At 36.2% G+C, this 21,330-nt stretch overlaps 2 protein-coding genes and 41 non-coding genes across 43 annotated transcripts; 42 read left to right on the top strand and 1 right to left on the bottom strand.

Moving 5' to 3' along the window:
* Nucleotides 1–190: 190 nt before the first annotated feature.
* Nucleotides 191–304, top strand: LOC145896557 (U5 spliceosomal RNA). The gene has a single exon (XR_014401998.1). It is a non-coding gene; the product is annotated as a U5 spliceosomal RNA (small nuclear RNA).
* A 193-nt stretch (nucleotides 305–497) lies between these two features.
* LOC145896556 (U5 spliceosomal RNA) lies at nucleotides 498–611 on the top strand. Its single transcript, XR_014401997.1, has one exon. It is a non-coding gene; the product is annotated as a U5 spliceosomal RNA (small nuclear RNA).
* A 193-nt stretch (nucleotides 612–804) lies between these two features.
* Nucleotides 805–918, top strand: LOC145896554 (U5 spliceosomal RNA). The gene has a single exon (XR_014401995.1). It is a non-coding gene; the product is annotated as a U5 spliceosomal RNA (small nuclear RNA).
* A 192-nt stretch (nucleotides 919–1,110) lies between these two features.
* Nucleotides 1,111–1,226, top strand: LOC145896933 (U5 spliceosomal RNA). Its single transcript, XR_014402351.1, has one exon. It is a non-coding gene; the product is annotated as a U5 spliceosomal RNA (small nuclear RNA).
* A 193-nt stretch (nucleotides 1,227–1,419) lies between these two features.
* Nucleotides 1,420–1,533, top strand: LOC145896553 (U5 spliceosomal RNA). Its single transcript, XR_014401994.1, has one exon. It is a non-coding gene; the product is annotated as a U5 spliceosomal RNA (small nuclear RNA).
* Nucleotides 1,534–1,726: 193 nt separating this feature from the next.
* LOC145896428 (U5 spliceosomal RNA) lies at nucleotides 1,727–1,838 on the top strand. Its single transcript, XR_014401879.1, has one exon. It is a non-coding gene; the product is annotated as a U5 spliceosomal RNA (small nuclear RNA).
* A 191-nt stretch (nucleotides 1,839–2,029) lies between these two features.
* Nucleotides 2,030–2,143, top strand: LOC145896411 (U5 spliceosomal RNA). The gene has a single exon (XR_014401864.1). It is a non-coding gene; the product is annotated as a U5 spliceosomal RNA (small nuclear RNA).
* Nucleotides 2,144–2,336: 193 nt separating this feature from the next.
* LOC145896552 (U5 spliceosomal RNA) lies at nucleotides 2,337–2,450 on the top strand. Its single transcript, XR_014401993.1, has one exon. It is a non-coding gene; the product is annotated as a U5 spliceosomal RNA (small nuclear RNA).
* A 193-nt stretch (nucleotides 2,451–2,643) lies between these two features.
* Nucleotides 2,644–2,757, top strand: LOC145896551 (U5 spliceosomal RNA). Its single transcript, XR_014401992.1, has one exon. It is a non-coding gene; the product is annotated as a U5 spliceosomal RNA (small nuclear RNA).
* A 192-nt stretch (nucleotides 2,758–2,949) lies between these two features.
* Nucleotides 2,950–3,065, top strand: LOC145896261 (U5 spliceosomal RNA). Its single transcript, XR_014401722.1, has one exon. It is a non-coding gene; the product is annotated as a U5 spliceosomal RNA (small nuclear RNA).
* A 193-nt stretch (nucleotides 3,066–3,258) lies between these two features.
* On the top strand, nucleotides 3,259–3,372 carry LOC145896550 (U5 spliceosomal RNA). The gene has a single exon (XR_014401991.1). It is a non-coding gene; the product is annotated as a U5 spliceosomal RNA (small nuclear RNA).
* Nucleotides 3,373–3,565: 193 nt separating this feature from the next.
* LOC145896299 (U5 spliceosomal RNA) lies at nucleotides 3,566–3,679 on the top strand. Its single transcript, XR_014401757.1, has one exon. It is a non-coding gene; the product is annotated as a U5 spliceosomal RNA (small nuclear RNA).
* Nucleotides 3,680–3,872: 193 nt separating this feature from the next.
* Nucleotides 3,873–3,986, top strand: LOC145896549 (U5 spliceosomal RNA). The gene has a single exon (XR_014401990.1). It is a non-coding gene; the product is annotated as a U5 spliceosomal RNA (small nuclear RNA).
* A 193-nt stretch (nucleotides 3,987–4,179) lies between these two features.
* LOC145896250 (U5 spliceosomal RNA) lies at nucleotides 4,180–4,293 on the top strand. The gene has a single exon (XR_014401713.1). It is a non-coding gene; the product is annotated as a U5 spliceosomal RNA (small nuclear RNA).
* A 193-nt stretch (nucleotides 4,294–4,486) lies between these two features.
* Nucleotides 4,487–4,600, top strand: LOC145896548 (U5 spliceosomal RNA). The gene has a single exon (XR_014401989.1). It is a non-coding gene; the product is annotated as a U5 spliceosomal RNA (small nuclear RNA).
* Nucleotides 4,601–4,793: 193 nt separating this feature from the next.
* LOC145896235 (U5 spliceosomal RNA) lies at nucleotides 4,794–4,907 on the top strand. Its single transcript, XR_014401700.1, has one exon. It is a non-coding gene; the product is annotated as a U5 spliceosomal RNA (small nuclear RNA).
* Nucleotides 4,908–5,100: 193 nt separating this feature from the next.
* On the top strand, nucleotides 5,101–5,214 carry LOC145896530 (U5 spliceosomal RNA). Its single transcript, XR_014401972.1, has one exon. It is a non-coding gene; the product is annotated as a U5 spliceosomal RNA (small nuclear RNA).
* Nucleotides 5,215–5,407: 193 nt separating this feature from the next.
* On the top strand, nucleotides 5,408–5,521 carry LOC145896546 (U5 spliceosomal RNA). Its single transcript, XR_014401988.1, has one exon. It is a non-coding gene; the product is annotated as a U5 spliceosomal RNA (small nuclear RNA).
* Nucleotides 5,522–5,714: 193 nt separating this feature from the next.
* On the top strand, nucleotides 5,715–5,828 carry LOC145896371 (U5 spliceosomal RNA). The gene has a single exon (XR_014401826.1). It is a non-coding gene; the product is annotated as a U5 spliceosomal RNA (small nuclear RNA).
* Nucleotides 5,829–6,019: 191 nt separating this feature from the next.
* LOC145896211 (U5 spliceosomal RNA) lies at nucleotides 6,020–6,133 on the top strand. The gene has a single exon (XR_014401679.1). It is a non-coding gene; the product is annotated as a U5 spliceosomal RNA (small nuclear RNA).
* A 193-nt stretch (nucleotides 6,134–6,326) lies between these two features.
* On the top strand, nucleotides 6,327–6,440 carry LOC145896545 (U5 spliceosomal RNA). Its single transcript, XR_014401987.1, has one exon. It is a non-coding gene; the product is annotated as a U5 spliceosomal RNA (small nuclear RNA).
* A 193-nt stretch (nucleotides 6,441–6,633) lies between these two features.
* Nucleotides 6,634–6,747, top strand: LOC145896544 (U5 spliceosomal RNA). Its single transcript, XR_014401986.1, has one exon. It is a non-coding gene; the product is annotated as a U5 spliceosomal RNA (small nuclear RNA).
* Nucleotides 6,748–6,940: 193 nt separating this feature from the next.
* LOC145896298 (U5 spliceosomal RNA) lies at nucleotides 6,941–7,054 on the top strand. Its single transcript, XR_014401756.1, has one exon. It is a non-coding gene; the product is annotated as a U5 spliceosomal RNA (small nuclear RNA).
* Nucleotides 7,055–7,247: 193 nt separating this feature from the next.
* On the top strand, nucleotides 7,248–7,361 carry LOC145896234 (U5 spliceosomal RNA). The gene has a single exon (XR_014401699.1). It is a non-coding gene; the product is annotated as a U5 spliceosomal RNA (small nuclear RNA).
* A 193-nt stretch (nucleotides 7,362–7,554) lies between these two features.
* LOC145896542 (U5 spliceosomal RNA) lies at nucleotides 7,555–7,668 on the top strand. Its single transcript, XR_014401984.1, has one exon. It is a non-coding gene; the product is annotated as a U5 spliceosomal RNA (small nuclear RNA).
* Nucleotides 7,669–7,861: 193 nt separating this feature from the next.
* Nucleotides 7,862–7,975, top strand: LOC145896541 (U5 spliceosomal RNA). The gene has a single exon (XR_014401983.1). It is a non-coding gene; the product is annotated as a U5 spliceosomal RNA (small nuclear RNA).
* Nucleotides 7,976–8,168: 193 nt separating this feature from the next.
* LOC145896540 (U5 spliceosomal RNA) lies at nucleotides 8,169–8,282 on the top strand. Its single transcript, XR_014401982.1, has one exon. It is a non-coding gene; the product is annotated as a U5 spliceosomal RNA (small nuclear RNA).
* Nucleotides 8,283–8,475: 193 nt separating this feature from the next.
* LOC145896233 (U5 spliceosomal RNA) lies at nucleotides 8,476–8,589 on the top strand. The gene has a single exon (XR_014401698.1). It is a non-coding gene; the product is annotated as a U5 spliceosomal RNA (small nuclear RNA).
* Nucleotides 8,590–8,780: 191 nt separating this feature from the next.
* LOC145896210 (U5 spliceosomal RNA) lies at nucleotides 8,781–8,894 on the top strand. Its single transcript, XR_014401678.1, has one exon. It is a non-coding gene; the product is annotated as a U5 spliceosomal RNA (small nuclear RNA).
* A 193-nt stretch (nucleotides 8,895–9,087) lies between these two features.
* LOC145896539 (U5 spliceosomal RNA) lies at nucleotides 9,088–9,201 on the top strand. The gene has a single exon (XR_014401981.1). It is a non-coding gene; the product is annotated as a U5 spliceosomal RNA (small nuclear RNA).
* A 193-nt stretch (nucleotides 9,202–9,394) lies between these two features.
* Nucleotides 9,395–9,508, top strand: LOC145896538 (U5 spliceosomal RNA). The gene has a single exon (XR_014401980.1). It is a non-coding gene; the product is annotated as a U5 spliceosomal RNA (small nuclear RNA).
* A 193-nt stretch (nucleotides 9,509–9,701) lies between these two features.
* Nucleotides 9,702–9,815, top strand: LOC145896359 (U5 spliceosomal RNA). Its single transcript, XR_014401815.1, has one exon. It is a non-coding gene; the product is annotated as a U5 spliceosomal RNA (small nuclear RNA).
* Nucleotides 9,816–10,008: 193 nt separating this feature from the next.
* On the top strand, nucleotides 10,009–10,122 carry LOC145896536 (U5 spliceosomal RNA). Its single transcript, XR_014401978.1, has one exon. It is a non-coding gene; the product is annotated as a U5 spliceosomal RNA (small nuclear RNA).
* A 193-nt stretch (nucleotides 10,123–10,315) lies between these two features.
* On the top strand, nucleotides 10,316–10,429 carry LOC145896232 (U5 spliceosomal RNA). Its single transcript, XR_014401697.1, has one exon. It is a non-coding gene; the product is annotated as a U5 spliceosomal RNA (small nuclear RNA).
* A 193-nt stretch (nucleotides 10,430–10,622) lies between these two features.
* On the top strand, nucleotides 10,623–10,736 carry LOC145896535 (U5 spliceosomal RNA). The gene has a single exon (XR_014401977.1). It is a non-coding gene; the product is annotated as a U5 spliceosomal RNA (small nuclear RNA).
* Nucleotides 10,737–10,929: 193 nt separating this feature from the next.
* Nucleotides 10,930–11,043, top strand: LOC145896534 (U5 spliceosomal RNA). The gene has a single exon (XR_014401976.1). It is a non-coding gene; the product is annotated as a U5 spliceosomal RNA (small nuclear RNA).
* A 193-nt stretch (nucleotides 11,044–11,236) lies between these two features.
* Nucleotides 11,237–11,350, top strand: LOC145896533 (U5 spliceosomal RNA). Its single transcript, XR_014401975.1, has one exon. It is a non-coding gene; the product is annotated as a U5 spliceosomal RNA (small nuclear RNA).
* A 210-nt stretch (nucleotides 11,351–11,560) lies between these two features.
* LOC145896275 (U5 spliceosomal RNA) lies at nucleotides 11,561–11,675 on the top strand. Its single transcript, XR_014401734.1, has one exon. It is a non-coding gene; the product is annotated as a U5 spliceosomal RNA (small nuclear RNA).
* A 192-nt stretch (nucleotides 11,676–11,867) lies between these two features.
* On the top strand, nucleotides 11,868–11,981 carry LOC145896291 (U5 spliceosomal RNA). Its single transcript, XR_014401749.1, has one exon. It is a non-coding gene; the product is annotated as a U5 spliceosomal RNA (small nuclear RNA).
* Nucleotides 11,982–12,216: 235 nt separating this feature from the next.
* Nucleotides 12,217–12,329, top strand: LOC145896399 (U5 spliceosomal RNA). Its single transcript, XR_014401853.1, has one exon. It is a non-coding gene; the product is annotated as a U5 spliceosomal RNA (small nuclear RNA).
* Nucleotides 12,330–12,522: 193 nt separating this feature from the next.
* LOC145896939 (U5 spliceosomal RNA) lies at nucleotides 12,523–12,636 on the top strand. The gene has a single exon (XR_014402356.1). It is a non-coding gene; the product is annotated as a U5 spliceosomal RNA (small nuclear RNA).
* Nucleotides 12,637–13,712: 1,076 nt separating this feature from the next.
* LOC145895546 (uncharacterized) lies at nucleotides 13,713–15,975 on the top strand. Its single transcript, XM_082984348.1, has 4 exons — nucleotides 13,713–13,964; nucleotides 14,028–14,172; nucleotides 14,603–14,709; nucleotides 15,724–15,975. The coding sequence occupies exons 1-4, from the start codon at nucleotides 13,713–13,715 to the stop codon at nucleotides 15,973–15,975; spliced, it is 756 nt and encodes a 251-aa protein (XP_082840474.1).
* A 2,024-nt stretch (nucleotides 15,976–17,999) lies between these two features.
* LOC145895545 (small ribosomal subunit protein uS9m-like) lies at nucleotides 18,000–21,243 on the bottom strand. The gene is made up of 9 exons (XM_082984347.1): nucleotides 21,199–21,243; nucleotides 20,985–21,047; nucleotides 20,722–20,752; nucleotides 20,381–20,438; nucleotides 19,760–19,835; nucleotides 19,569–19,697; nucleotides 19,256–19,407; nucleotides 18,339–18,562; nucleotides 18,000–18,091 (listed from the first exon to the last, which is right to left on the bottom strand). Exons 1-9 carry the CDS (start codon nucleotides 21,241–21,243, stop codon nucleotides 18,000–18,002), a joined length of 870 nt encoding a protein of 289 aa, XP_082840473.1.
* Nucleotides 21,244–21,330: the final 87 nt, after the last annotated feature.

Below are 21,330 nucleotides of genomic sequence, written 5' to 3'. Positions count from 1 at the left end.
ATTATACATTGTTTCTAAAAATTTACGTCAATGATGTTGGAAATCATTAATATAGTTTTGATGGGCATTCGTCGTTCAACGATATGTTATCGGTCTTCAATGCACTGAAGAAATATTCGGAGAAATGCATCCTGCAAATTGGAAAACTTTCCAACATTTGTTTGGCATTAACTGTATGTTCCGGAATTACAGCTCTGGTCTAATTTCATATCGAGCAAATCTTTCGCCTTTTACTAAAGATTTCCGTGAAGTTGGACATACCAAGAGTCTAAACGATTTGTTGAAACCACAACACAGTTGTGGTGTGATTTTATATTGTTTCTAAAAATTTACGTCAATGATGTTGGAAATCATTAATATAGTTTTGATGGGCATTCGTCGTTCAACGATATGTTATCGGTCTTCAATGCACTGAAGAAATATTCGGAGAAATGCATCCTGCAAATTGGAAAACTTTCCAACATTTGTTTGGCATTAACTGTATGTTCCGGAATTACAGCTCTGGTCTAATTTCATATCGAGCAAATCTTTCGCCTTTTACTAAAGATTTCCGTGAAGTTGGACATACCAAGAGTCTAAACGATTTGTTGAAACCACAACACAGTTGTGGTGTGATTTTATATTGTTTCTAAAAATTTACGTCAATGATGCTGGAAATCATTAATATAGTTTTGATGGGCATTCGTCGTTCAACGATATGTTATCGGTCTTCAATGCACTGAAGAAATATTCGGAGAAATGCATCCTGCAAATTGGAAAACTTTCCAACATTTGTTTGGCATTAACTGTATGTTCCGGAATTACAGCTCTGGTCTAATTTCATATCGAGCAAATCTTTCGCCTTTTACTAAAGATTTCCGTGAAGTTGGACATACCAAGAGTCTAAACGATTTGTTGAAACCACAACACAGTTGTGGTGTGATTATATATTGTTTCTAAAAATTTACGTCAATGATGTTGGAAATCATTAATATAGTTTTGATGGGCATTCGTCGTTCAACGATATGTTATCGGTCTTCAATGCACTGAAGAAATATTCGGAGAAATGCATCCGGCAAATTGGAAAACTTTCCAACATTTCTTTGGCATTAACTGTATGTTCCGGAATTACAGCTCTGGTCTAATTTCATATCGAGCAAATCTTTCGCCTTTTACTAAAGATTTCCGTGAAGTTGGACATACCAAGAGTCTTAAACGATTTGTTGAAACCACAACACAGTTGTGGTGTGATTTTATATTGTTTCTAAAAATTTGCGTCAATGATGTTGGAAATCATTAATATAGCTTTGATGGGCATTCGTCGTTCAACGATATGTTATCGGTCTTCAATGCACTGAAGAAATATTCGGAGAAATGCATCCTGCAAATTGGAAAACTTTCCAACATTTGTTTGGCATTAACTGTATGTTCCGGAATTACAGCTCTGGTCTAATTTCATATCGAGCAAATCTTTCGCCTTTTACTAAAGATTTCCGTGAAGTTGGACATACCAAGAGTCTAAACGATTTGTTGAAACCACAACACAGTTGTGGTGTGATTATATATTGTTTCTAAAAATTTACGTCAATGATGTTGGAAATAATCAATATAATTTTACTGGGCCTTCGTCGTTCAACGATATGTTATCGGTCTTCAATGCACTGAAGAAATATTCGGAGAAATGCATCCTGCAAATTGGAAAACTTTCCAACATTTGTTTGGCATTAACTGTATGTTCCGGAATTACAGCTCTGGTCTAATTTCATATCGAGCAATTCTTTCGCCTTTTACTAAAGATTTCCGTGAAGTTGGACATACCAAGAGTCTAAACGATTTGAACCACAACACAGTTGTGGTGTGATTTTATATTGTTTCTAAAAATTTACGTCAATGATGTTGGAAATCATTAATATAGTGTTGATGGGCATTCGTCGTTCAACGATATGTTATCGGTCTTCAATGCACTGAAGAAATATTCGGAGAAATGCATCCTGCAAATTGGAAAACTTTCCAACATTTGTTTGGCATTAACTGTATGTTCCGGAATTACAGCTCTGGTCTAATTTCATATCGAGCAAATCTTTCGCCTTTTACTCAAGATTTCCGTGAAGTTGGACATACCAAGAGTCTAAACGATTTGTTGAAACCACAACACAGTTGTGGTGTGATTTTATATTGTTTCTAAAGATTTGCGTCAATGATGTTGGAAATCATTAATATAGCTTTGATGGGCATTCGTCGTTCAACGATATGTTATCGGTCTTCAATGCACTGAAGAAATATTCGGAGAAATGCATCCTGCAAATTGGAAAAGTTTCCAACATTTGTTTGGCATTAACTGTATGTTCCGGAATTACAGCTCTGGTCTAATTTCATATCGAGCAAATCTTTCGCCTTTTACTAAAGATTTCCGTGAAGTTGGACATACCAAGAGTCTAAACGATTTGTTGAAACCACAACACAGTTGTGGTGTGATTTTATATTGTTTCTAAAAATTTACGTCAATGATGCTGGAAATCATTAATATAGTTTTGATGGGCATTCGTCGTTCAACGATATGTTATCGGTCTTCAATGCACTGAAGAAATATTCGGAGAAATGCATCCTGCAAATTGGAAAACTTTCCAACATTTATTTGGCATTAACTGTATGTTCCGGAATTACAGCTCTGGTCTAATTTCATATCGAGCAAATCTTTCGCCTTTTACTAAAGATTTCCGTGAAGTTGGACATACCAAGAGTCTAAACGATTTGTTGAAACCACAACACAGTTGTGGTGTGATTATATATTGTTTCTAAAAATTTACGTCAATGATGTTGGAAATCATTAATATAGTTTTGATGGGCATTCGTCGTTCAACGATATGTTATCGGTCTTCAATACACTGAAGAAATATTCGGAGAAATGCATCCGGCAAATTGGAAAACTTTCCAACATTTCTTTGGCATTAACTGTATGTTCCGGAATTACAGCTCTGGTCTAATTTCATATCGTGCAAATCTTTCGCCTTTTACTAAAGATTTCCGTGAAGTTGGACATACCAAGAGTCTTAAACGATTTGTTGAAACCACAACACAGTTGTGGTGTGATTTTATATTGTTTCTAAAAATTTGCGTCAATGATGTTCGAAATCATTCATATAGCTTTGATGGGCATTCGTCGTTCAACGATATGTTATCGGTCTTCAATGCACTGAAGAAATATTCGGAGAAATGCATCCTACAAATTGGAAAACTTTCCAACATTTGTTTGGCATTAACTGTATGTTCCGGAATTACAGCTCTGGTCTAATTTCATATCGAGCAAATCTTTCGCCTTTTACTAAAGATTTCCGTGAAGTTGGACATACCAAGAGTCTAAACGATTTGTTGAAACCACAACACAGTTGTGGTGTGATTATATATTGTTTCTAAAAATTTACGTCAATGATGTTGGAAATAATCAATATAATTTTACTTGGCATTCGTCGTTCAACGATATGTTATCGGTCTTCAATGCACTGAAGAAATATTCGGAGAAATGCATCCTGCAAATTGGAAAACTTTCCAACATTTGTTTGGCATTAACTGTATGTTCCGGAATTACAGCTCTGGTCTAATTTCATATCGAGCAAATCTTTCGCCTTTTACTAAAGATTTCCGTGAAGTTGGACATACCAAGAGTCTAAACGATTTGTTGAAACCACAACACAGTTGTGCTGTGATTTTATATTGTTTCTAAAAATTTACGTCAATGATGTTGGAAATCATTAATATAGTGTTGATGGGCATTCGTCGTTCAACGATATGTTATCGGTCTTCAATGCACTGAAGAAATATTCGGAGAAATGCATCCTGCAAATTGGAAAACTTTCCAACATTTGTTTGGCATTAACTGTATGTTCCGGAATTACAGCTCTGGTCTAATTTCATATCGAGCAAATCTTTCGCCTTTTACTAAAGATTTCCGTGAAGTTGGACATACCAAGAGTCTAAACGATTTGTTGAAACCACAACACAGTTGTGGTGTGATTTTATATTGTTTCTAAAGATTTGCGTCAATGATGTTGGAAATCATTAATATAGCTTTGATGGGCATTCGTCGTTCAACGATATGTTATCGGTCTTCAATGCACTGAAGAAATATTCGGAGAAATGCATCCTGCAAATTGGAAAAGTTTCCAACATTTGTTTGGCATTAACTGTATGTTCCGGAATTACACCTCTGGTCTAATTTCATATCGAGCAAATCTTTCGCCTTTTACTAAAGATTTCCGTGAAGTTGGGCATACCAAGAGTCTAAACGATTTGTTGAAACCACAACACAGTTGTGGTGTGATTTTATATTGTTTCTAAAAATTTACGTCAATGATGTTGGAAATCATTAATATAGTTTTGATGGGCATTCGTCGTTCAACGATATGTTATCGGTCTTCAATGCACTGAAGAAATATTCGGAGAAATGCATCCTGCAAATTGGAAAACTTTCCAACATTTGTTTGGCATTAACTGTATGTTCCGGAATTACAGCTCTGGTCTAATTTCATATCGAGCAAATCTTTCGCCTTTTACTAAAGATTTCCGTGAAGTTGGACATACCAAGAGTCTAAACGATTTGTTGAAACCACAACACAGTTGTGGTGTGATTATATATTGTTTCTAAAAATTTACGTCAATGATGTTGGAAATCATTAATATAGTTTTGATGGGCATTCGTCGTTCAACGATATGTTACCGGTCTTCAATGCACTGAAGAAATATTCGGAGAAATGCATCCTGCAAATTGGAAAACTTCCCAACATTTGTTTGGCATTAACTGTATGTTCCGGAATTACAGCTCTGGTCTAATTTCATATCGAGCAAATCTTTCGCCTTTTACTAAAGATTTCCGTGAAGTTGGGCATACCAAGAGTCTAAACGATTTGTTGAAACCACAACACAGTTGTGGTGTGATTATATATTGTTTCTAAAAATTTACGTCAATGATGTTGGAAATCATTAATATAGTTTTGATGGGCATTCGTCGTTCAACGATATGTTATCGGTCTTCAATGCACTGAAGAAATATTCGGAGAAATGCATCCTGCAAATTGGAAAACTTCCCAACATTTGTTTGGCATTAACTGTATGTTCCGGAATTACAGCTCTGGTCTAATTTCATATCGAGCAAATCTTTCGCCTTTTACTAAAGATTTCCGTGAAGTTGGACATACCAAGAGTCTAAACGATTTGTTGAAACCACAACACAATTGTGGTGTGATTTTATATTGTTTCTAAAAATTTACGTCAATGATGTTGGAAATCATTAATATAGCTTTGATGGGCATTCGTCGTTCAACTATGTGTTATCGGTCTTCAATGCACTGAAGAAATATTCGGAGAAATGCATCCTGCAAATTGGAAAACTTTCCAACATTTGTTTGGCATTAACTGTATGTTCCGGAATTACAGCTCTGGTCTAATTTCATATCGAGCAAATCTTTCGCCTTTTACTAAAGATTTCCGTGAAGTTGGACATACCAAGAGTCTAAACGATTTGTTGAAACCACAACACAGTTGTGGTGTGATTTTATATTGTTTCTAAAAATTTACGTCAATGATGTTGGAAATAATCAATATAATTTTACTGGACATTCGTCGTTCAACTATATGTTATCGGTCTTCAATGCACTGAAGAAATATTCGGAGAAATGCATCCTGCAAATTGGAAAACTTCCCAACATTTGTTTGGCATTAACTGTATGTTCCGGAATTACAGCTCTGGTCTAATTTCATATCGAGCAAATCTTTCGCCTTTTACTAAAGATTTCCGTGAAGTTGGGCATACCAAGAGTCTAAACGATTTGTTGAAACCACAACACAGTTGTGCTGTGATTTTATATTGTTTCTAAAAATTTGCGTCAATGATGTTGGAAATCATTAATATAGCTTTTTGGCATTCGTCGTTCAACGATATGTTATCGGTCTTCAATGCACTGAAGAAATATTCGGAGAAATGCTTCGTGCAAATTGGAAAACTTTCCAACATTTGTTTGGCATTAACTGTATGTTCCGGAATTACAGCTCTGGTCTAATTTCATATCGAGCAAATCTTTCGCCTTTTACTAAAGATTTCCGTGAAGTTGGACATACCAAGAGGCTAAACGATTTGTTGAAACCACAACACAGTTGTGGTGTGATTATATATTGTTTCTAAAAATTTACGTCAATGATGTTGGAAATCATTAATATAGTTTTGATGGGCATTCGTCGTTCAACGATATGTTATCGGTCTTCAATGCACTGAAGAAATATTCGGAGAAATGCATCCTGCAAATTGGAAAACTTCCCAACATTTGTTTGGCATTAACTGTATGTTCCGGAATTACAGCTCTGGTCTAATTTCATATCGAGCAAATCTTTCGCCTTTTACTAAAGATTTCCGTGAAGTTGGACATACCAAGAGTCTAAACGATTTGTTGAAACCACAACACAGTTGTGGTGTGATTTTATATTGTTTCTAAAAATTTACGTCAATGATGTTGGAAATCATTAATATAGCTTTGATGGTCATTCGTCGTTCAACTATATGTTATCGGTCTTCAATGCACTGAAGAAATATTCGGAGAAATGCATCCTGCAAATTGGAAAACTTTCCAACATTTGTTTGGCATTAACTGTATGTTCCGGAATTACAGCTCTGGTCTAATTTCATATCGAGCAAATCTTTCGCCTTTTACTAAAGATTTCCGTGAAGTTGGACATACCAAGAGTCTAAACGATTTGTTGAAACCACAACACAGTTGTGGTGTGATTTTATATTGTTTCTAAAAATTTACGTCAATGATGTTGGAAATAATCAATATAATTTTACTGGACATTCGTCGTTCAACTATATGTTATCGGTCTTCAATGCACTGAAGAAATATTCGGAGAAATGCATCCTGCAAATTGGAAAAGTTTCCAACATTTGTTTGGCATTAACTGTATGTTCCGGAATTACAGCTCTGGTCTAATTTCATATCGAGCAAATCTTTCGCCTTTTACTAAAGATTTCCGTGAAGTTGGACATACCAAGAGTCTAAACGATTTGTTGAAACCACAACACAGTTGTGCTGTGATTTTATATTGTTTCTAAAAATTTACGTCAATGATGTTGGAAATCATTAATATAGTGTTGATGGGCATTCGTCGTTCAACGATATGTTATCGGTCTTCAATGCACTGAAGAAATATTCGGAGAAATGCATCCTGCAAATTGGAAAACTTCCCAACATTTGTTTGGCATTAACTGTATGTTCCGGAATTACAGCTCTGGTCTAATTTCATATCGAGCAAATCTTTCGCCTTTTACTAAAGATTTCCGTGAAGTTGGGCATACCAAGAGTCTAAACGATTTGTTGAAACCACAACACAGTTGTGGTGTGATTTTATATTGTTTCTAAAAATTTGCGTCAATGATGTTGGAAATCATTAATATAGCTTTGATGGGCATTCGTCGTTCAACGATATGTTATCGGTCTTCAATGCACTGAAGAAATATTCGGAGAAATGCATCCTGCAAATTGGAAAACTTTCCAACATTTCTTTGGCATTAACTGTATGTTCCGGAATTACAGCTCTGGTCTAATTTCATATCGAGCAAATCTTTCGCCTTTTACTAAAGATTTCCGTGAAGTTGGACATACCAAGAGTCTAAACGATTTGTTGAAACCACAACACAGTTGTGGTGTGATTATATATTGTTTCTAAAAATTTACGTCAATGATGTTGGAAATCATTAATATAGTTTTGATGGGCATTCGTCGTTCAACGATATGTTATCGGTCTTCAATGCACTGAAGAAATATTCGGAGAAATGCATCCTGCAAATTGGAAAACTTCCCAACATTTGTTTGGCATTAACTGTATGTTCCGGAATTACAGCTCTGGTCTAATTTCATATCGAGCAAATCTTTCGCCTTTTACTAAAGATTTCCGTGAAGTTGGACATACCAAGAGTCTAAACGATTTGTTGAAACCACAACACAGTTGTGGTGTGATTTTATATTGTTTCTAAAAATTTACGTCAATGATGTTGGAAATCATTAATATAGCTTTGATGGGCATTCGTCGTTCAACTATGTGTTATCGGTCTTCAATGCACTGAAGAAATATTCGGAGAAATGCATCCTGCAAATTGGAAAACTTTCCAACATTTGTTTGGCATTAACTGTATGTTCCGGAATTACAGCTCTGGTCTAATTTCATATCGAGCAAATCTTTCGCCTTTTACTAAAGATTTCCGTGAAGTTGGACATACCAAGAGTCTAAACGATTTGTTGAAACCACAACACAGTTGTGGTGTGATTTTATATTTTTTCTAAAAATTTACGTCAATGATGTTGGAAATAATCAATATAATTTTACTGGACATTCGTCGTTCAACTATATGTTATCGGTCTTCAATGCACTGAAGAAATATTCGGAGAAATGCATCCTGCAAATTGGAAAACTTCCCAACATTTGTTTGGCATTAACTGTATGTTCCGGAATTACAGCTCTGGTCTAATTTCATATCGAGCAAATCTTTCGCCTTTTACTAAAGATTTCCGTGAAGTTGGGCATACCAAGAGTCTAAACGATTTGTTGAAACCACAACACAGTTGTGGTGTGATTTTATATTGTTTCTAAAAATTTGCGTCAATGATGTTGGAAATCATTAATATAGCTTTTTGGCATTCGTCGTTCAACGATATGTTATCGGTCTTCAATGCACTGAAGAAATATTCGGAGAAATGCTTCGTGCAAATTGGAAAACTTTCCAACATTTGTTTGGCATTAACTGTATGTTCCGGAATTACAGCTCTGGTCTAATTTCATATCGAGCAAATCTTTCGCCTTTTACTAAAGATTTCCGTGAAGTTGGACATACCAAGAGGCTAAACGATTTGTTGAAACCACAACACAGTTGTGGTGTGATTATATATTGTTTCTAAAAATTTACGTCAATGATGTTGGAAATCATTAATATAGTTTTGATGGGCATTCGTCGTTCAACGATATGTTATCGGTCTTCAATGCACTGAAGAAATATTCGGAGAAATGCATCCTGCAAATTGGAAAACTTCCCAACATTTGTTTGGCATTAACTGTATGTCCCGGAATTACAGCTCTGGTCTAATTTCATATCGAGCAAATCTTTCGCCTTTTACTAAAGATTTCCGTGAAGTTGGACATACCAAGAGTCTAAACGATTTGTTGAAACCACAACACAGTTGTGGTGTGATTTTATATTGTTTTTAAAAATTTACGTCAATGATGTTGGAAATCATTAATATAGCTTTGATGGGCATTCGTCGTTCAACTATATGTTATCGGTCTTCAATGCACTGAAGAAATATTCGGAGAAATGCATCCTGCAAATTGGAAAACTTTCCAACATTTGTTTGGCATTAACTGTATGTTCCGGAATTACAGCTCTGGTCTAATTTCATATCGAGCAAATCTTTCGCCTTTTACTAAAGATTTCCGTGAAGTTGGACATACCAAGAGTCTAAACGATTTGTTGAAACCACAACACAGTTGTGGTGTGATTTTATATTGTTTCTAAAAATTTACGTCAATGATGTTGGAAATAATCAATATAATTTTACTGGACATTCGTCGTTCAACTATATGTTATCGGTCTTCAATGCACTGAAGAAATATTCGGAGAAATGCATCCTGCAAATTGGAAAAGTTTCCAACATTTGTTTGGCATTAACTGTATGTTCCGGAATTACAGCTCTTGTCTAATTTCATATCGAGCAAATCTTTCGCCTTTTACTAAAGATTTCCGTGAAGTTGGGCATACCAAGAGTCTAAACGATTTGTTGAAACCACAACACAGTTGTGGTGTGATTTTATATTGTTTCTAAAAATTTACGTCAATGATGTTGGAAATCATTAATATAGTTTTGATGGGCATTCGTCGTATAACGATATGTTATCGGTCTTCAATGCACTGAAGAAATATTCGGAGAAATGCATCCTGCAAATTGGAAAACTTTCCAACATTTGTTTGGCATTAACTGTATGTTCCGGAATTACAGCTCTGGTCTAATTTCATATCGAGCAAATCTTTCGCCTTTTACTAAAGATTTCCGTGAAGTTGGACATACCAAGAGTCTAAACGATTTGTTGAAACCACAACACAGTTGTGGTGTGATTATATATTGTTTCTAAAAATTTACGTCAATGATGTTGGAAATCATTAATATAGTTTTGATGGGCATTCGTCGTTCAACGATATGTTATCGGTCTTCAATGCACTGAAGAAATATTCGGAGAAATGCATCCTGCAAATTGGAAAACTTCCCAACATTTGTTTGGCATTAACTGTATGTTCCGGAATTACAGCTCTGGTCTAATTTCATATCGAGCAAATCTTTCGCCTTTTACTAAAGATTTCCGTGAAGTTGGGCATACCAAGAGTCTAAACGATTTGTTGAAACCACAACACAGTTGTGGTGTGATTTTATATTGTTTCTAAAAATTTGCGTCAATGATGTTGGAAATCATTAATATAGCTTTGATGGGCATTCGTCGTTCAACGATATGTTATCGGTCTTCAATGCACTGAAGAAATATTCGGAGAAATGCATCCTGCAAATTGGAAAACTTTCCAACATTTGTTTGGCATTAACTGTATGTTCCGGAATTACAGCTCTGGTCTAATTTCATATCGAGCAAATCTTTCGCCTTTTACTAAAGATTTCCGTGAAGTTGGACATACCAAGAGTCTAAACGATTTGTTGAAACCACAACACAGTTGTGGTGTGATTATATATTGTTTCTAAAAATTTACGTCAATGATGTTGGAAATCATTAATATAGTTTTGATGGGCATTCGTCGTTCAACGATATGTTATCGGTCTTCAATGCACTGAAGAAATATTCGGAGAAATGCATCCTGCAAATTGGAAAACTTCCCAACATTTGTTTGGCATTAACTGTATGTTCCGGAATTACAGCTCTGGTCTAATTTCATATCGAGCAAATCTTTCGCCTTTTACTAAAGATTTCCGTGAAGTTGGACATACCAAGAGTCTAAACGATTTGTTGAAACCACAACACAGTTGTGGTGTGATTTTATATTGTTTCTAAAAATTTACGTCAATGATGTTGGAAATCATTAATATAGCTTTGATGGGCATTCGTCGTTCAACTATGTGTTATCGGTCTTCAATGCACTGAAGAAATATTCGGAGAAATTCATCCTGCAAATTGGAAAACTTTCCAACATTTGTTTGGCATTAACTGTATGTTCCGGAATTACAGCTCTGGTCTAATTTCATATCGAGCAAATCTTTCGCCTTTTACTAAAGATTTCCGTGAAGTTGGACATACCAAGAGTCTAAACGATTTGTTGAAACCACAACACAGTTGTGGTGTGATTTTATATTGTTTCCAAAAATTTACGTCAATGATGATTGGGCATTCGTCGTTCAACGATATGTTAACGGTCTTCAATGCACTGAAGAAATATTCGGAGAAATGCATCCTGCAAATTGGAAAACTTTCCAACATTTTCGAAATGCATCCTGCAAATTGGAAAACTTTCCAACATTTCTTTGGCATTAAATGTGTGTTCCTGAATTACAGCTCTGGTCTAATTTCATATCGAGCAAATCTTTCGCCTTTTACTAAAGATTTCCGTGAAGTTGGACATACCAAGAGTCTAAACGATTTGTTGAAACCACAACACAGTGGTGGTTTGATTTTATATTGTTTCTAAAAATTTACGTCAATGATGTTGGAAATCATTAATATAGTTTTGATGGCCATTCGTCGTTCAACGATATGTTATCGGTCTTCAATGCACTGAAGAAATATTCGGAGAAATGCATCCTGCAAATTGGAAAACTTTCCAACATTTGTTTGGCATTAACTGTATGTTCCGTAATTACAGCTCTGGTCTAATTTCATATCGAGCAAATCTTTCGCCTTTTACTAAAGATTTCCGTGAAGTTGGACATACCAAGAGTCTAAACGATTTGTTGAAACCACAACACATTTGTGCTGTGATTTTTTGCATTGTTTCTAAAAATTTACGTCAATGATGTTGGAAATCATTAATATAGTTTTGATGGGCATTCGTCGTTCAACGATATGTTATCGGTCTTCAATGCACTGAAGAAATATTCGGAGAAATGCATCCTGCAAATTGGAAAACTTTCAAACATTTTCCAAATGCATCCTGCAAATTGGAAAACTTTCCAACATTTGTTTGGCATTAAATGTATGTTCCTGAATTACAGCTCTGGTCTAATTTCATATCGAGCAAATCTTTCGCCTTTTACTAAAGATTTCCGTGAAGTTGGCATACCAAGAGTCTAAACGATTTGTTGAAACCACAACACAGTTGTGGTGTGATTTTATATTGTTTCTAAAAATTTACGTCAATGATGTTGGAAATCATTAATATAGTTTTGATGGGCATTCGTCGTTCAACGATATGTTGTCGGTCTTCAATGCACTGAAGAAATATTCGGAGAAATGCATCCTGCAAATTGGAAAACTTTCCAACATTTGTTTGGCATTAACTGTATGTTCCGGAATTACAGCTCTGGTCTAATTTCATATCGTGCAAATCTTTCGCCTTTTACTAAAGATTTCCGTGAAGTTGGACATACCAAGAGTCTAAACGATTTGTTGAAACCACAACACAGTTGTGGTGTGATTTTATATTGTTTCTAAAAATTTACGTCAATGATGTTGTTAATCATTATTATAGTTTTGATAGGCATTCGTCGTTCAGCGATTTGTTATCGGTCTTCAATGCACTGAAGAAATATTCGGAGAAATGCATCCTGCAAATTGGAAAACTTTCCAACATTTGTTTGGCATTAACTGTTTGTTCCGGAATTACATCTCAAATTTTTCGCCTTTTACTAAGGATTTCCGTAAAGTTGGACATACGTGTCCAGTTGCCTGTAGGTGTGACGTGAATTCTAAAGTCCTATTGGAGGTAACTTAAGATAAGACACCAAAATACGGGATATCCATTGGTGAAGCTCATGCAAGTTTCCGTCCATTTTTTATGAGGAAGAGGCCAGCTGGTAAAACGACCTGCTGGTTTGGGATAATGCGGTGCACGCGTGTGTTTTCCACCTTTGCCCTTTCGCAGCCACTATGCACTGCGTTGAGATCGCGTATGAACATGCTTGTTCACGCCATACCAAACAAACTTACTTGACGTAAGCTTCTTTGTGATTCTAACTGAAGAATGCCCGTGAACGTCAAATATGCGGCGTTGCCACGTTTCCCGAATTATCGGTCCAGGTGTACCGGTGGACATATCACAAGAATGTTAAACAGGTTCGAAATATATGTCTTAAACTCTTAAAATATGTATAGGAATCTCTCAAATGCCTTAGGTTTTCTCTTGCATAACTTGTATATGTCTCTAAGCTTTGAATTCGTTAGTTCCTGTTTTGTTCTTTGTGCAGCAAAAAGCAATGTGCAACCGGAATATAGCATCTGTAATGTTTTCTGGTATCATGTGGGCTATGTTAAGAATTCCACTTAAGGTAGCCCAACAAATACTGTATAGTGTTTACACTGCTTCGGCCTGCCTCGCTAGTGAACTTTTTTTACAAAAGTTGGTACAGCGTACTGTTCATCACAAACCACGTTTGATAGTTAAAAATTAACCAGCGTTGCATTGCCCTTTACTGTTTGCTTTTCGCACTAGTGTTCGAACAAAAGACCAGTTGGTGGATAACAGCTATAGCTAAATTTCAAATATCAAGATGAAAGTGCTTGTAGCAGGCTTGACGAAAACCGGAACTAAAACAATGGCGGCAGCCTTAACGATTCTAGGATACGAGGTATACGATTGGGCAGAAAACTTCTATTACCTTGGCGATGAATGGCAAAGGCAGATTCAGGATGGTTTCAAAGTAGAAGACATTAGACGAATGTATGAGAACGTTGATGCTGTTATGGATGGTCCGTGCGATGTTTATTGGGAAGAAATATTTGAGGCTTTTCCTGACGTGAAGGTATAATACATATATGTATAGTGTGACAAACTTTGGTAAGATATCACAAATATCTTTTGAAAGGTTATATTAACCGTCAGAAATGAGGAGAGTTGGGTAAAAAGTCTGAAGAATCAAGTTTACCAACTTAACACAGATGTAAGATACCGTCTAGCTCGTACCATCACATATACCGGAGCCAAGGCACAGTCTCACCTGGCTTTGAGTGGTAACCTTCTATAAACAACAAAATTGATTACATTGATCATAGTTTCACCAGTTCCGAAATGCTCGCCAGTTTTGTCCTACAGACAGTCTGCTAAAATCTATGAGTCATTTAATCATGAATCTTTTTTTTTAACAGATTTTTCGATTCTCAAGCCAGAATTTGTTAAAAAGTAGACATAAAGTGTTTACACAAGACTTTATGAACAAACTCATTTACAATAATTAATGTTAGAATACTTTGACCGAAAAGAAAAAACAAGTCGTGCAATAAATTTACGTTGAACTACAGTCTAAACTTTTTTTTAAGATGAAATTAATTTGTACCAACTCCTAACGGGCCAGATTTGACCTGCAGACCGTAGCTTGCCCAATGTCTGTTGTTCAGTAAACTATCACGGCAGTTGTAGAGTGAACTGTTTGTATTGATACAGGTCCACATCTTGCAAGATTTCAATCGTGGCCACGGACAAAATCGACTCCTCTCCATGATGAAGCTCTAAAGAGCTTCAAGCGAAGACATGAACGAAATGTGAAGCAGGTAAAATAAAAAAAGTTTTTCAAAGACCTGCTTTGGGAAAAGGAAAAGAGTTACATAGGCCTTTGTCTCCAATTTTTTTTTGCACCCAAGCAAAACCTATGGACCGCAAAAAGTCACTTTTTTGTGTAATATACCTATAGTACTTGCTGGTGCACTGTTTTGATAAGAGACTGACTGTTAAACAATTTTATTCGCACGAGCTTTCGCGAGCTTGATCTCGCTTCATCAGGTGCTGCAAATGGCGTGACAAATAAAATGTGGTAACGACGCTAAAACAAGAAAGAAAAAACGCACGAAGCGGTGAACACTGTTGGTCACTTTGTGCCCGTGGCATCTTAGTGCGTGAAGTGACTCATAAAGCCCCAGTCGCTATTACGACCGTGGTTGATAGAGTCAAGCCGTTCGATGTGGCGTTGTTCTACCGTCTCTCTGGCTATAGTCTTGTTCATCTCTTAACCTTCTGTAGTACCATGACCCTCATATCTTTTTGAAATGGCTACTACCGGTTTCTCGCTGTTGTTGTGCCAAATATCACTCTTGTTTCCATTCATCCTTAGTCTTAGTGTTTGTCCGATGTACAAAGCTGGTGGACCGCCGTTAAAGCGTAAATCACGTTGGTCGACCTGCAGGAAAATGTTTCCTGTTGTGTAAAATGTTAGAGGTGATTAACCCGGTTTATCAGGTGGCACAATGCGCATGTCGCGCCTCCACATGGGTATGTCCCAAAGTTCTCCTTGGTTGTAGCCCCCGTGGAGGTTAACATTGTTGTAAGGCTTGACCAACAGTGGTCACTTCTTCGTGCGTTTTTTTTCGTGTTTTTAGCGCCGTTACCGCAGTTTATTTGTCACACCATTTGCAGCACCTGATGAAGCGAGACCGAGCTCGCGAAAGCTCGTGCAAATCAAGTTGTTTAACAGTCAGTGTTTTATCAAAACAGTGCACCAGCAAGTACTATAGGTTTAGACCAGAGACTGACACAACGCGTTAGTACATTGAAGCGTTTATTTTTAACAGATTGTTCCTAAAAAGCAACTGCTAGTTTATGATGTTAAGGAAGGTTGGAAACAGCTGTGTGACTTTCTTGATGTTCCAGCACCCAACCTACCATTCCCGCACAAAAACAAGGGCGCTACAGTGTTTGACGAAATGAGGAAAGAAAACCTTGTAATGCAAAGAATTGAGACCGAACTGAACATTTCACTTGTCCTGTTGTTTGTGCTCTTGGGAATTATTATCTACAAAGTAACTCAATTTGATTGCCTATAATTGAAATCCAATTTGTCGTTTTCTTTTGTAAACGTAAACGCAAACGTAAAGTATTAATTGCATAAATTCTTATGCGAAATCCGAATTATTCACTCTGGAAACACTTTACATCCAACACCACAAACCATCACATATCGTAGACGACAACTCTAGGTCACTAAACTCCAAAAGATTTATTTGTTGATTGGTTCTCTTTGAAAATTTGCTTCTAATTCATCAAAGACGTCAATCAACACATGGACCGTACATCCTATTTAAATATATGACCGGTGGTAAATGTAAAATCACAACCACGAACATAAAATTCAGTTGCTGACGGCCACGGCTACATAATCATTCAAGAACGATATTTTTGAATTACATCTTGGTAAAACAAGGTATTTAACATGAAAATAAAGTTTAAACCCCACTATCATCATAAACTGATATCTGGATGTCTGTGGTAAATTTAAACCTTGAAAAAAAAACACAGAAAAATATGAGTTTAACATCAAATTTGTATATAATATAATATACAAACAATGTTCTTAAATCCATATTTTTTACTGGGGACAGCTCGGACGTTTTTTTGAAAATTGCTTATATATTTTTTTAAATTATATACTACATTCCTATATTTTATTTTGTTGTAAGTAGTAAAGCATTACCAAAGAAACGGAGGTTTTTTCGTTGGGTTTAGCACAATGCCCATTCGTCTTATTTTTTAAAACACGTCTCAAATATCCTGACAGTTTGGGTAGTGAAAAGGTTTAAGAGTAAATAGTTTTGACGAGATTCGCTAGTCACGTAAGGAAAAACAGCTTGAAAACAGTGCAATAAACGAAAGAAAGGTCAGATTTCAATGCTGTAATTTGTAACTAGAAAAGGCGAGCGAGCGTGCATGCATTAAACGCCGGCGTTACGCCACCCCTATTCGGCAAAAACCGACCGTTCCCGGTAATAAACTTTGCCAGCATCGCCGCAGGGTACAAAAGCAATGCTTTACGACAAACATTGTCACGAATTTAGTACGGAGTAATTTATATGCATGGAGTTCAAACCCATACCTAATTTTTGATAAAGGAATGATTATGTTAAATTGGGTTTAACCAGATTTTCCACATTTTTTCTTGAAACCTGAACAAATTAATTAGCATTTTTTAGTCTTTTTTTAGCTGTTCACAGATGTTATGTTTCCAGAAAGTCCCTTCAAAGTTTATTTTAACTTTCTTATCAGTATTTTTTATTGTTGCTCTTTTTGCTAGGTCGGATTAACCATAACTTGATTTTAAAACAGAGAATTTTTTTATCATTATTTTTACGAAAGTTATATATTACACTGCTTGCTTTTGTTGTCAGGTTAAAATACAATTGGACAGTTTCAATTAAAAGATTACTAATTATCTTTTTCATATCTTTTGTTTGCAAATGTATTTTTAAAAGCTTTTCCTCTCGTTCTTTTCCAATAACTGAGTAATCTCCTTCTAGAAAAGCATTTGTCTCCATGTTTTTCTCTTTAAATTCATGAAATAATACTTTCCCCACCTCTCGTCTGCGCTTTAAAATTATTGCAGGGATTTGTTCTGTCGACCCCTTGAAGCCTTTCGCTCTCTCGTTACGGACGTAACATTCTTCTTGAATTTCTACAAAACTCTCCTTGTGTACGGATGCATTCCCAATAATGCTTTTTTCCTTGAAATATATCGGTGCCATTTTCTTGGACATAAGTCTCCCCATTTTTTGGAAATAATTTAAACGAATATTCGGTAGGTGTAGTAATAGAGATTGCCTCTAAAACGGATCTTACTATTTTAGTTGCAATTTTGTAACAAGGGTGTTTTATTCATTTTGGATCGCAGAATGTTACATAAAATTGGTATACGTGAACAATCAGTTTCATTCGAAAACCCATCTGCAATCCAATAGAAGAACGTTTCATTTTATTTTTGGAAAAAATCGCATTCAAACGGTTTAGCAGCAAATTGTGGAGGCGAGTTTGCAGAACTATCAAAATATTGACTCCAGTAACATTTGGAATCAAAACACTATCGCCTTTTCCATGTGAACTTCTTTCTTGCTTTCCACTGCCCCGGCTTCTTCCGTTCTTTTCTTCTTTTATCAGTTGCCAGCAAACCTCCTAGTTATCACAAAAATAAACAGGTGATATGGCGAAAAATACTTTTTTCCCCACCTTGGAACTTAATTCTAAGCATTTACATAAAACTATGGTGGGCAAAGGTTTCACGAATTGCATTCAGATAATTTGTGCAACTATGCAGATTTTAAGATTGTAGCGCAACGACATAAACTAATGCATGTGCAAAGGGTATTTCAAAATAAGTATGTTCCGATTCAACAAAAATGATAAATTTCTGGCCGAATACCTCTGCGCAGAATTTCATAGTTGTTTTCCCCAACAAAAGGTTGCATGGCTCTGGCAATTCCCACACGAATCGCCCCAGCCATTGACGACTTTGGATGTATCGGATTTTGAGGAGGATTTCCTTTACGACTTGACCAAGTCGAAGAAAGGCCACCTCGTACAGTTGCCACGACGTCAAAGCAGAGGTTCAGTCTCAAAAGGTTAAATGGGGTGATGACTAGTTTCCTGCACAGAGTAGGATTTCAGTATATTCAGCCATACAACCAAATTATATCATTAGAAATTTCCCTAACTGCAACAAAAACATCGCACAACTGCCAAAGCGTTTTAGGCTAAGTAGGCGAAACGAGTATTAGATCAGTCTTTCTTAACCTGCTATATGGTTCACCTCAAGGTAGATGAAATTGTTGTAGGGGTGAACTAAAAAGGCTGGTGTTATAAGGGGTTAGTGAAAAATTCAATTGTTAACATATTTTGTATCAATGGGCAATCGTTAGTATTTCGAACATTTTCCCCTGTTTTTTGACTTGCAACGATTGTTTTTTTTAATCTCTAACATCACCTATTAAAACTGAAGCATAATTTTCCAAAATTAAATACAGTGTGAATGAAACTAACTTCTGTTGGGGTAAACGTAATCGAACAATTTTGTTTCAGAATTTTCGGGTTAATGTGACGCCACGGGAGGTTTATACTCAACAAAAAACGGAAAACTACTTTTAAAGAAAAAGGGTAAGGCTTAATTCTCAATCTATTATTTACTTTCAAATCAAAAATTTTACACAAAATGATCCGACTTATTGCAACATGTAATTTAGAATGGAAAAACATTATTGACTAGTTAACTTTTATCAAAGATCAAGATATTTAAAGCGAGGCTTGCATTAAAACACGAATTGTTATAGACATAGATTTCACCTATCATATAAAAGTGGAAAGAATTCATCGAAATCTTCGTCATTTACAGTAATTTTGCCGCTGCCTCTCGTGTAAAGACGGACTTGTGCAATGGCGGTTTTCCTTTTTCCCTCTGCTTCCACAAATTCCCTACCTTCCTCGTCCGTGTTTGACTTCAAGGAAATAATACAAATTATCCACAGTCAAAAACTGATAGACGTAAGGTCACATGGATGCTGGAGTGCTTGAAAGTAACATTTTATGCCGCTGCTAATAGTTGCGAAAGTATCATTATTTTTTAGAAAAGCAACACCTCAAAATAGCAGTGGATTACCTGCAAAGCTTCTTTCATTGATACGGTTTGTTTCTGAAAAACGTGCCTGTACTTCATAATAAGAGACTCGTATTTGTAGGCGTAAGGCTCATCTGCCAGTCGATTGAGTTGTGCAATAAGTTTAATACACTGTGGGACAATACAAGTTTTTTCAAATGCTTGAAAATTTGTATAAATTGTGTTCAACTTACCAATGGACGCTTGAGGTTACCATCGAATTTTTTCATCAGTACATCATGAGAAAGCCACGCTGATTCCTCCAAATTTCTATAACAAGCCACACATACCAGTAGATGGCGAACAACAATTTGAAAGGACCCAAATGTAAGTTCAAAGCAATGCTTAATTAGAGAGTTGTTTGGCCCGGGGATTAGAAATACTTTATTGTACACATATAATAGTAATATCTATTGCTACATTTGGTGTAAAACCAGATACTCATTTTGTTAATTTTTGTGCATGAACTGATTGTGACATGGCTAATAATACGGAAAGGTGACCTGACAATTATAAGCTATACATTGTTAATTAAAAGGCTTCATTTTTGGCAGCATTTATTAGTGTGAAAGTACGAACAAGGTGGTTTTATTGATAGAAGCTGCGTTGGCGACAAAGCCAAACATGGATCGGGGGCCTTCACGTAAAAGCACAACTGGTAAGGTGAGATTTGTGTGCATCAATTATCCAGATGTACGTTTAAACCGTAAAGTAAACTAGTAGAGGTTAAATAGTTTGAATTCTTCTGAAAAGCACAATAATTTTAACAAAAGAAGGAAGTTCCGACTCGGCTAATGGCGAAACAAGAAACTTACAACTCCCGTTCCGGTTCAAGACCTTGCTTGTGGCGTTCGTCGTCAATTTGTTTTGCTTCTAACAAACATGAGTATATGAAGTGGAATTCCTCGTAAAAGTCGTCGGCCAGAGTGTAGAACAGATAATGATCAGGTCGCCCGTCCTTGCTACACCTTAACTCTGCCAAAAGCCTCGACGACATTGTTGTGGTATTTGATCGTGATCTTTATTTTTACATTTCTGTACGTTTATATATTATTCAATTTCTTCAATTCATATGTTATGTTCGGGACTTTATCACAGCCGCCAAGAACTAATTTAAATAGTATAGATTTCATCATTTAGGCATAATTACACTTACGCTTTTCCCTTGGAAAGAGCTCAAGCGGAGACTGCAGAAAAAATAAAACTCTTAGAAAAATTGGCAACAATGAAATTTATGTTAAGCAGCAATAATAGGTGGTAAAACGTTCCCAAACCCAGCAAAATACAGCTTAGTTGACATGGTGTTTATCGGTGCAAAACACCAAATTGTATAGGTCCAAATAGAGCACGCTTGACCTCTCGACAAGCGAATACCCAAATGCAACCAAAGTCAGTTATTAAATTTATAAGTATACTCACGTCAAGAGATGGCCTTGACGATTTGGAAGTGATGCCGCTGGGGAAGAGGTATTTGATCGCTTCCTGCAATACAATTTACGCTTTTACAAACGAACTAATAAAAAATCTCTAGGCGTTCTTTTGTAAATACCACGAATACAAATGGACGCAAGTAATATATAGCATAACAAGTCTAAATGTGAACTGAAACAAAATCACATGCAATAAAACCCACTTTCACGTCATCTTCTGTAAAGGTTTCGGGCTCCCGACCCATCATGGTGGCTAATCGTCGAACTCCCAAATCGTATTCTTCAATTTTTTCTCTGAAGCATATTTCGATGGTTTAATTGGCGTGTGGAGTCCA

The sequence above is a fragment of the Ascidia mentula genome, chromosome 3 (genome assembly GCF_947561715.1).
Source record: "Ascidia mentula chromosome 3, kaAscMent1.1, whole genome shotgun sequence".
Lineage (NCBI taxonomy): Eukaryota > Metazoa > Chordata > Ascidiacea > Phlebobranchia > Ascidiidae > Ascidia > Ascidia mentula.
Note: the sequence above shows the minus strand (reverse complement) of the source record. Positions and strands in the feature narration are given on the sequence as shown.

What these genes read in the sequence shown, in the direction of transcription:
- LOC145895546 (XM_082984348.1), top strand. Translation starts at nt 13,713, where the DNA reads ATGAAAGTGCTTGTAGCAGGCTTGACGAAAACCGGAACTAAAACAATG. An exon ending in GTCTCACCTGGCTTTGAGTG is followed by an intron (nt 14,173 to 14,602) that starts GTAACCTTCTAT and finishes GTATTGATACAG; the next exon opens with GTCCACATCTTGCAAGATTT. An exon ending in ATGAACGAAATGTGAAGCAG is followed by an intron (nt 14,710 to 15,723) that starts GTAAAATAAAAA and finishes TATTTTTAACAG; the next exon opens with ATTGTTCCTAAAAAGCAACT.
- LOC145895545 (XM_082984347.1), bottom strand. Translation starts at nt 21,243, where the DNA reads ATGATGGGTCGGGAGCCCGAAACCTTTACAGAAGATGACGTGAAA. An exon ending in GTAACCTCAAGCGTCCATTG is followed by an intron (nt 19,698 to 19,759) that starts GTAAGTTGAACA and finishes ATTGTCCCACAG; the next exon opens with TGTATTAAACTTATTGCACA. An exon ending in CTATGAAATTCTGCGCAGAG is followed by an intron (nt 18,092 to 18,338) that starts GTATTCGGCCAG and finishes TGTGATAACTAG; the next exon opens with GAGGTTTGCTGGCAACTGAT.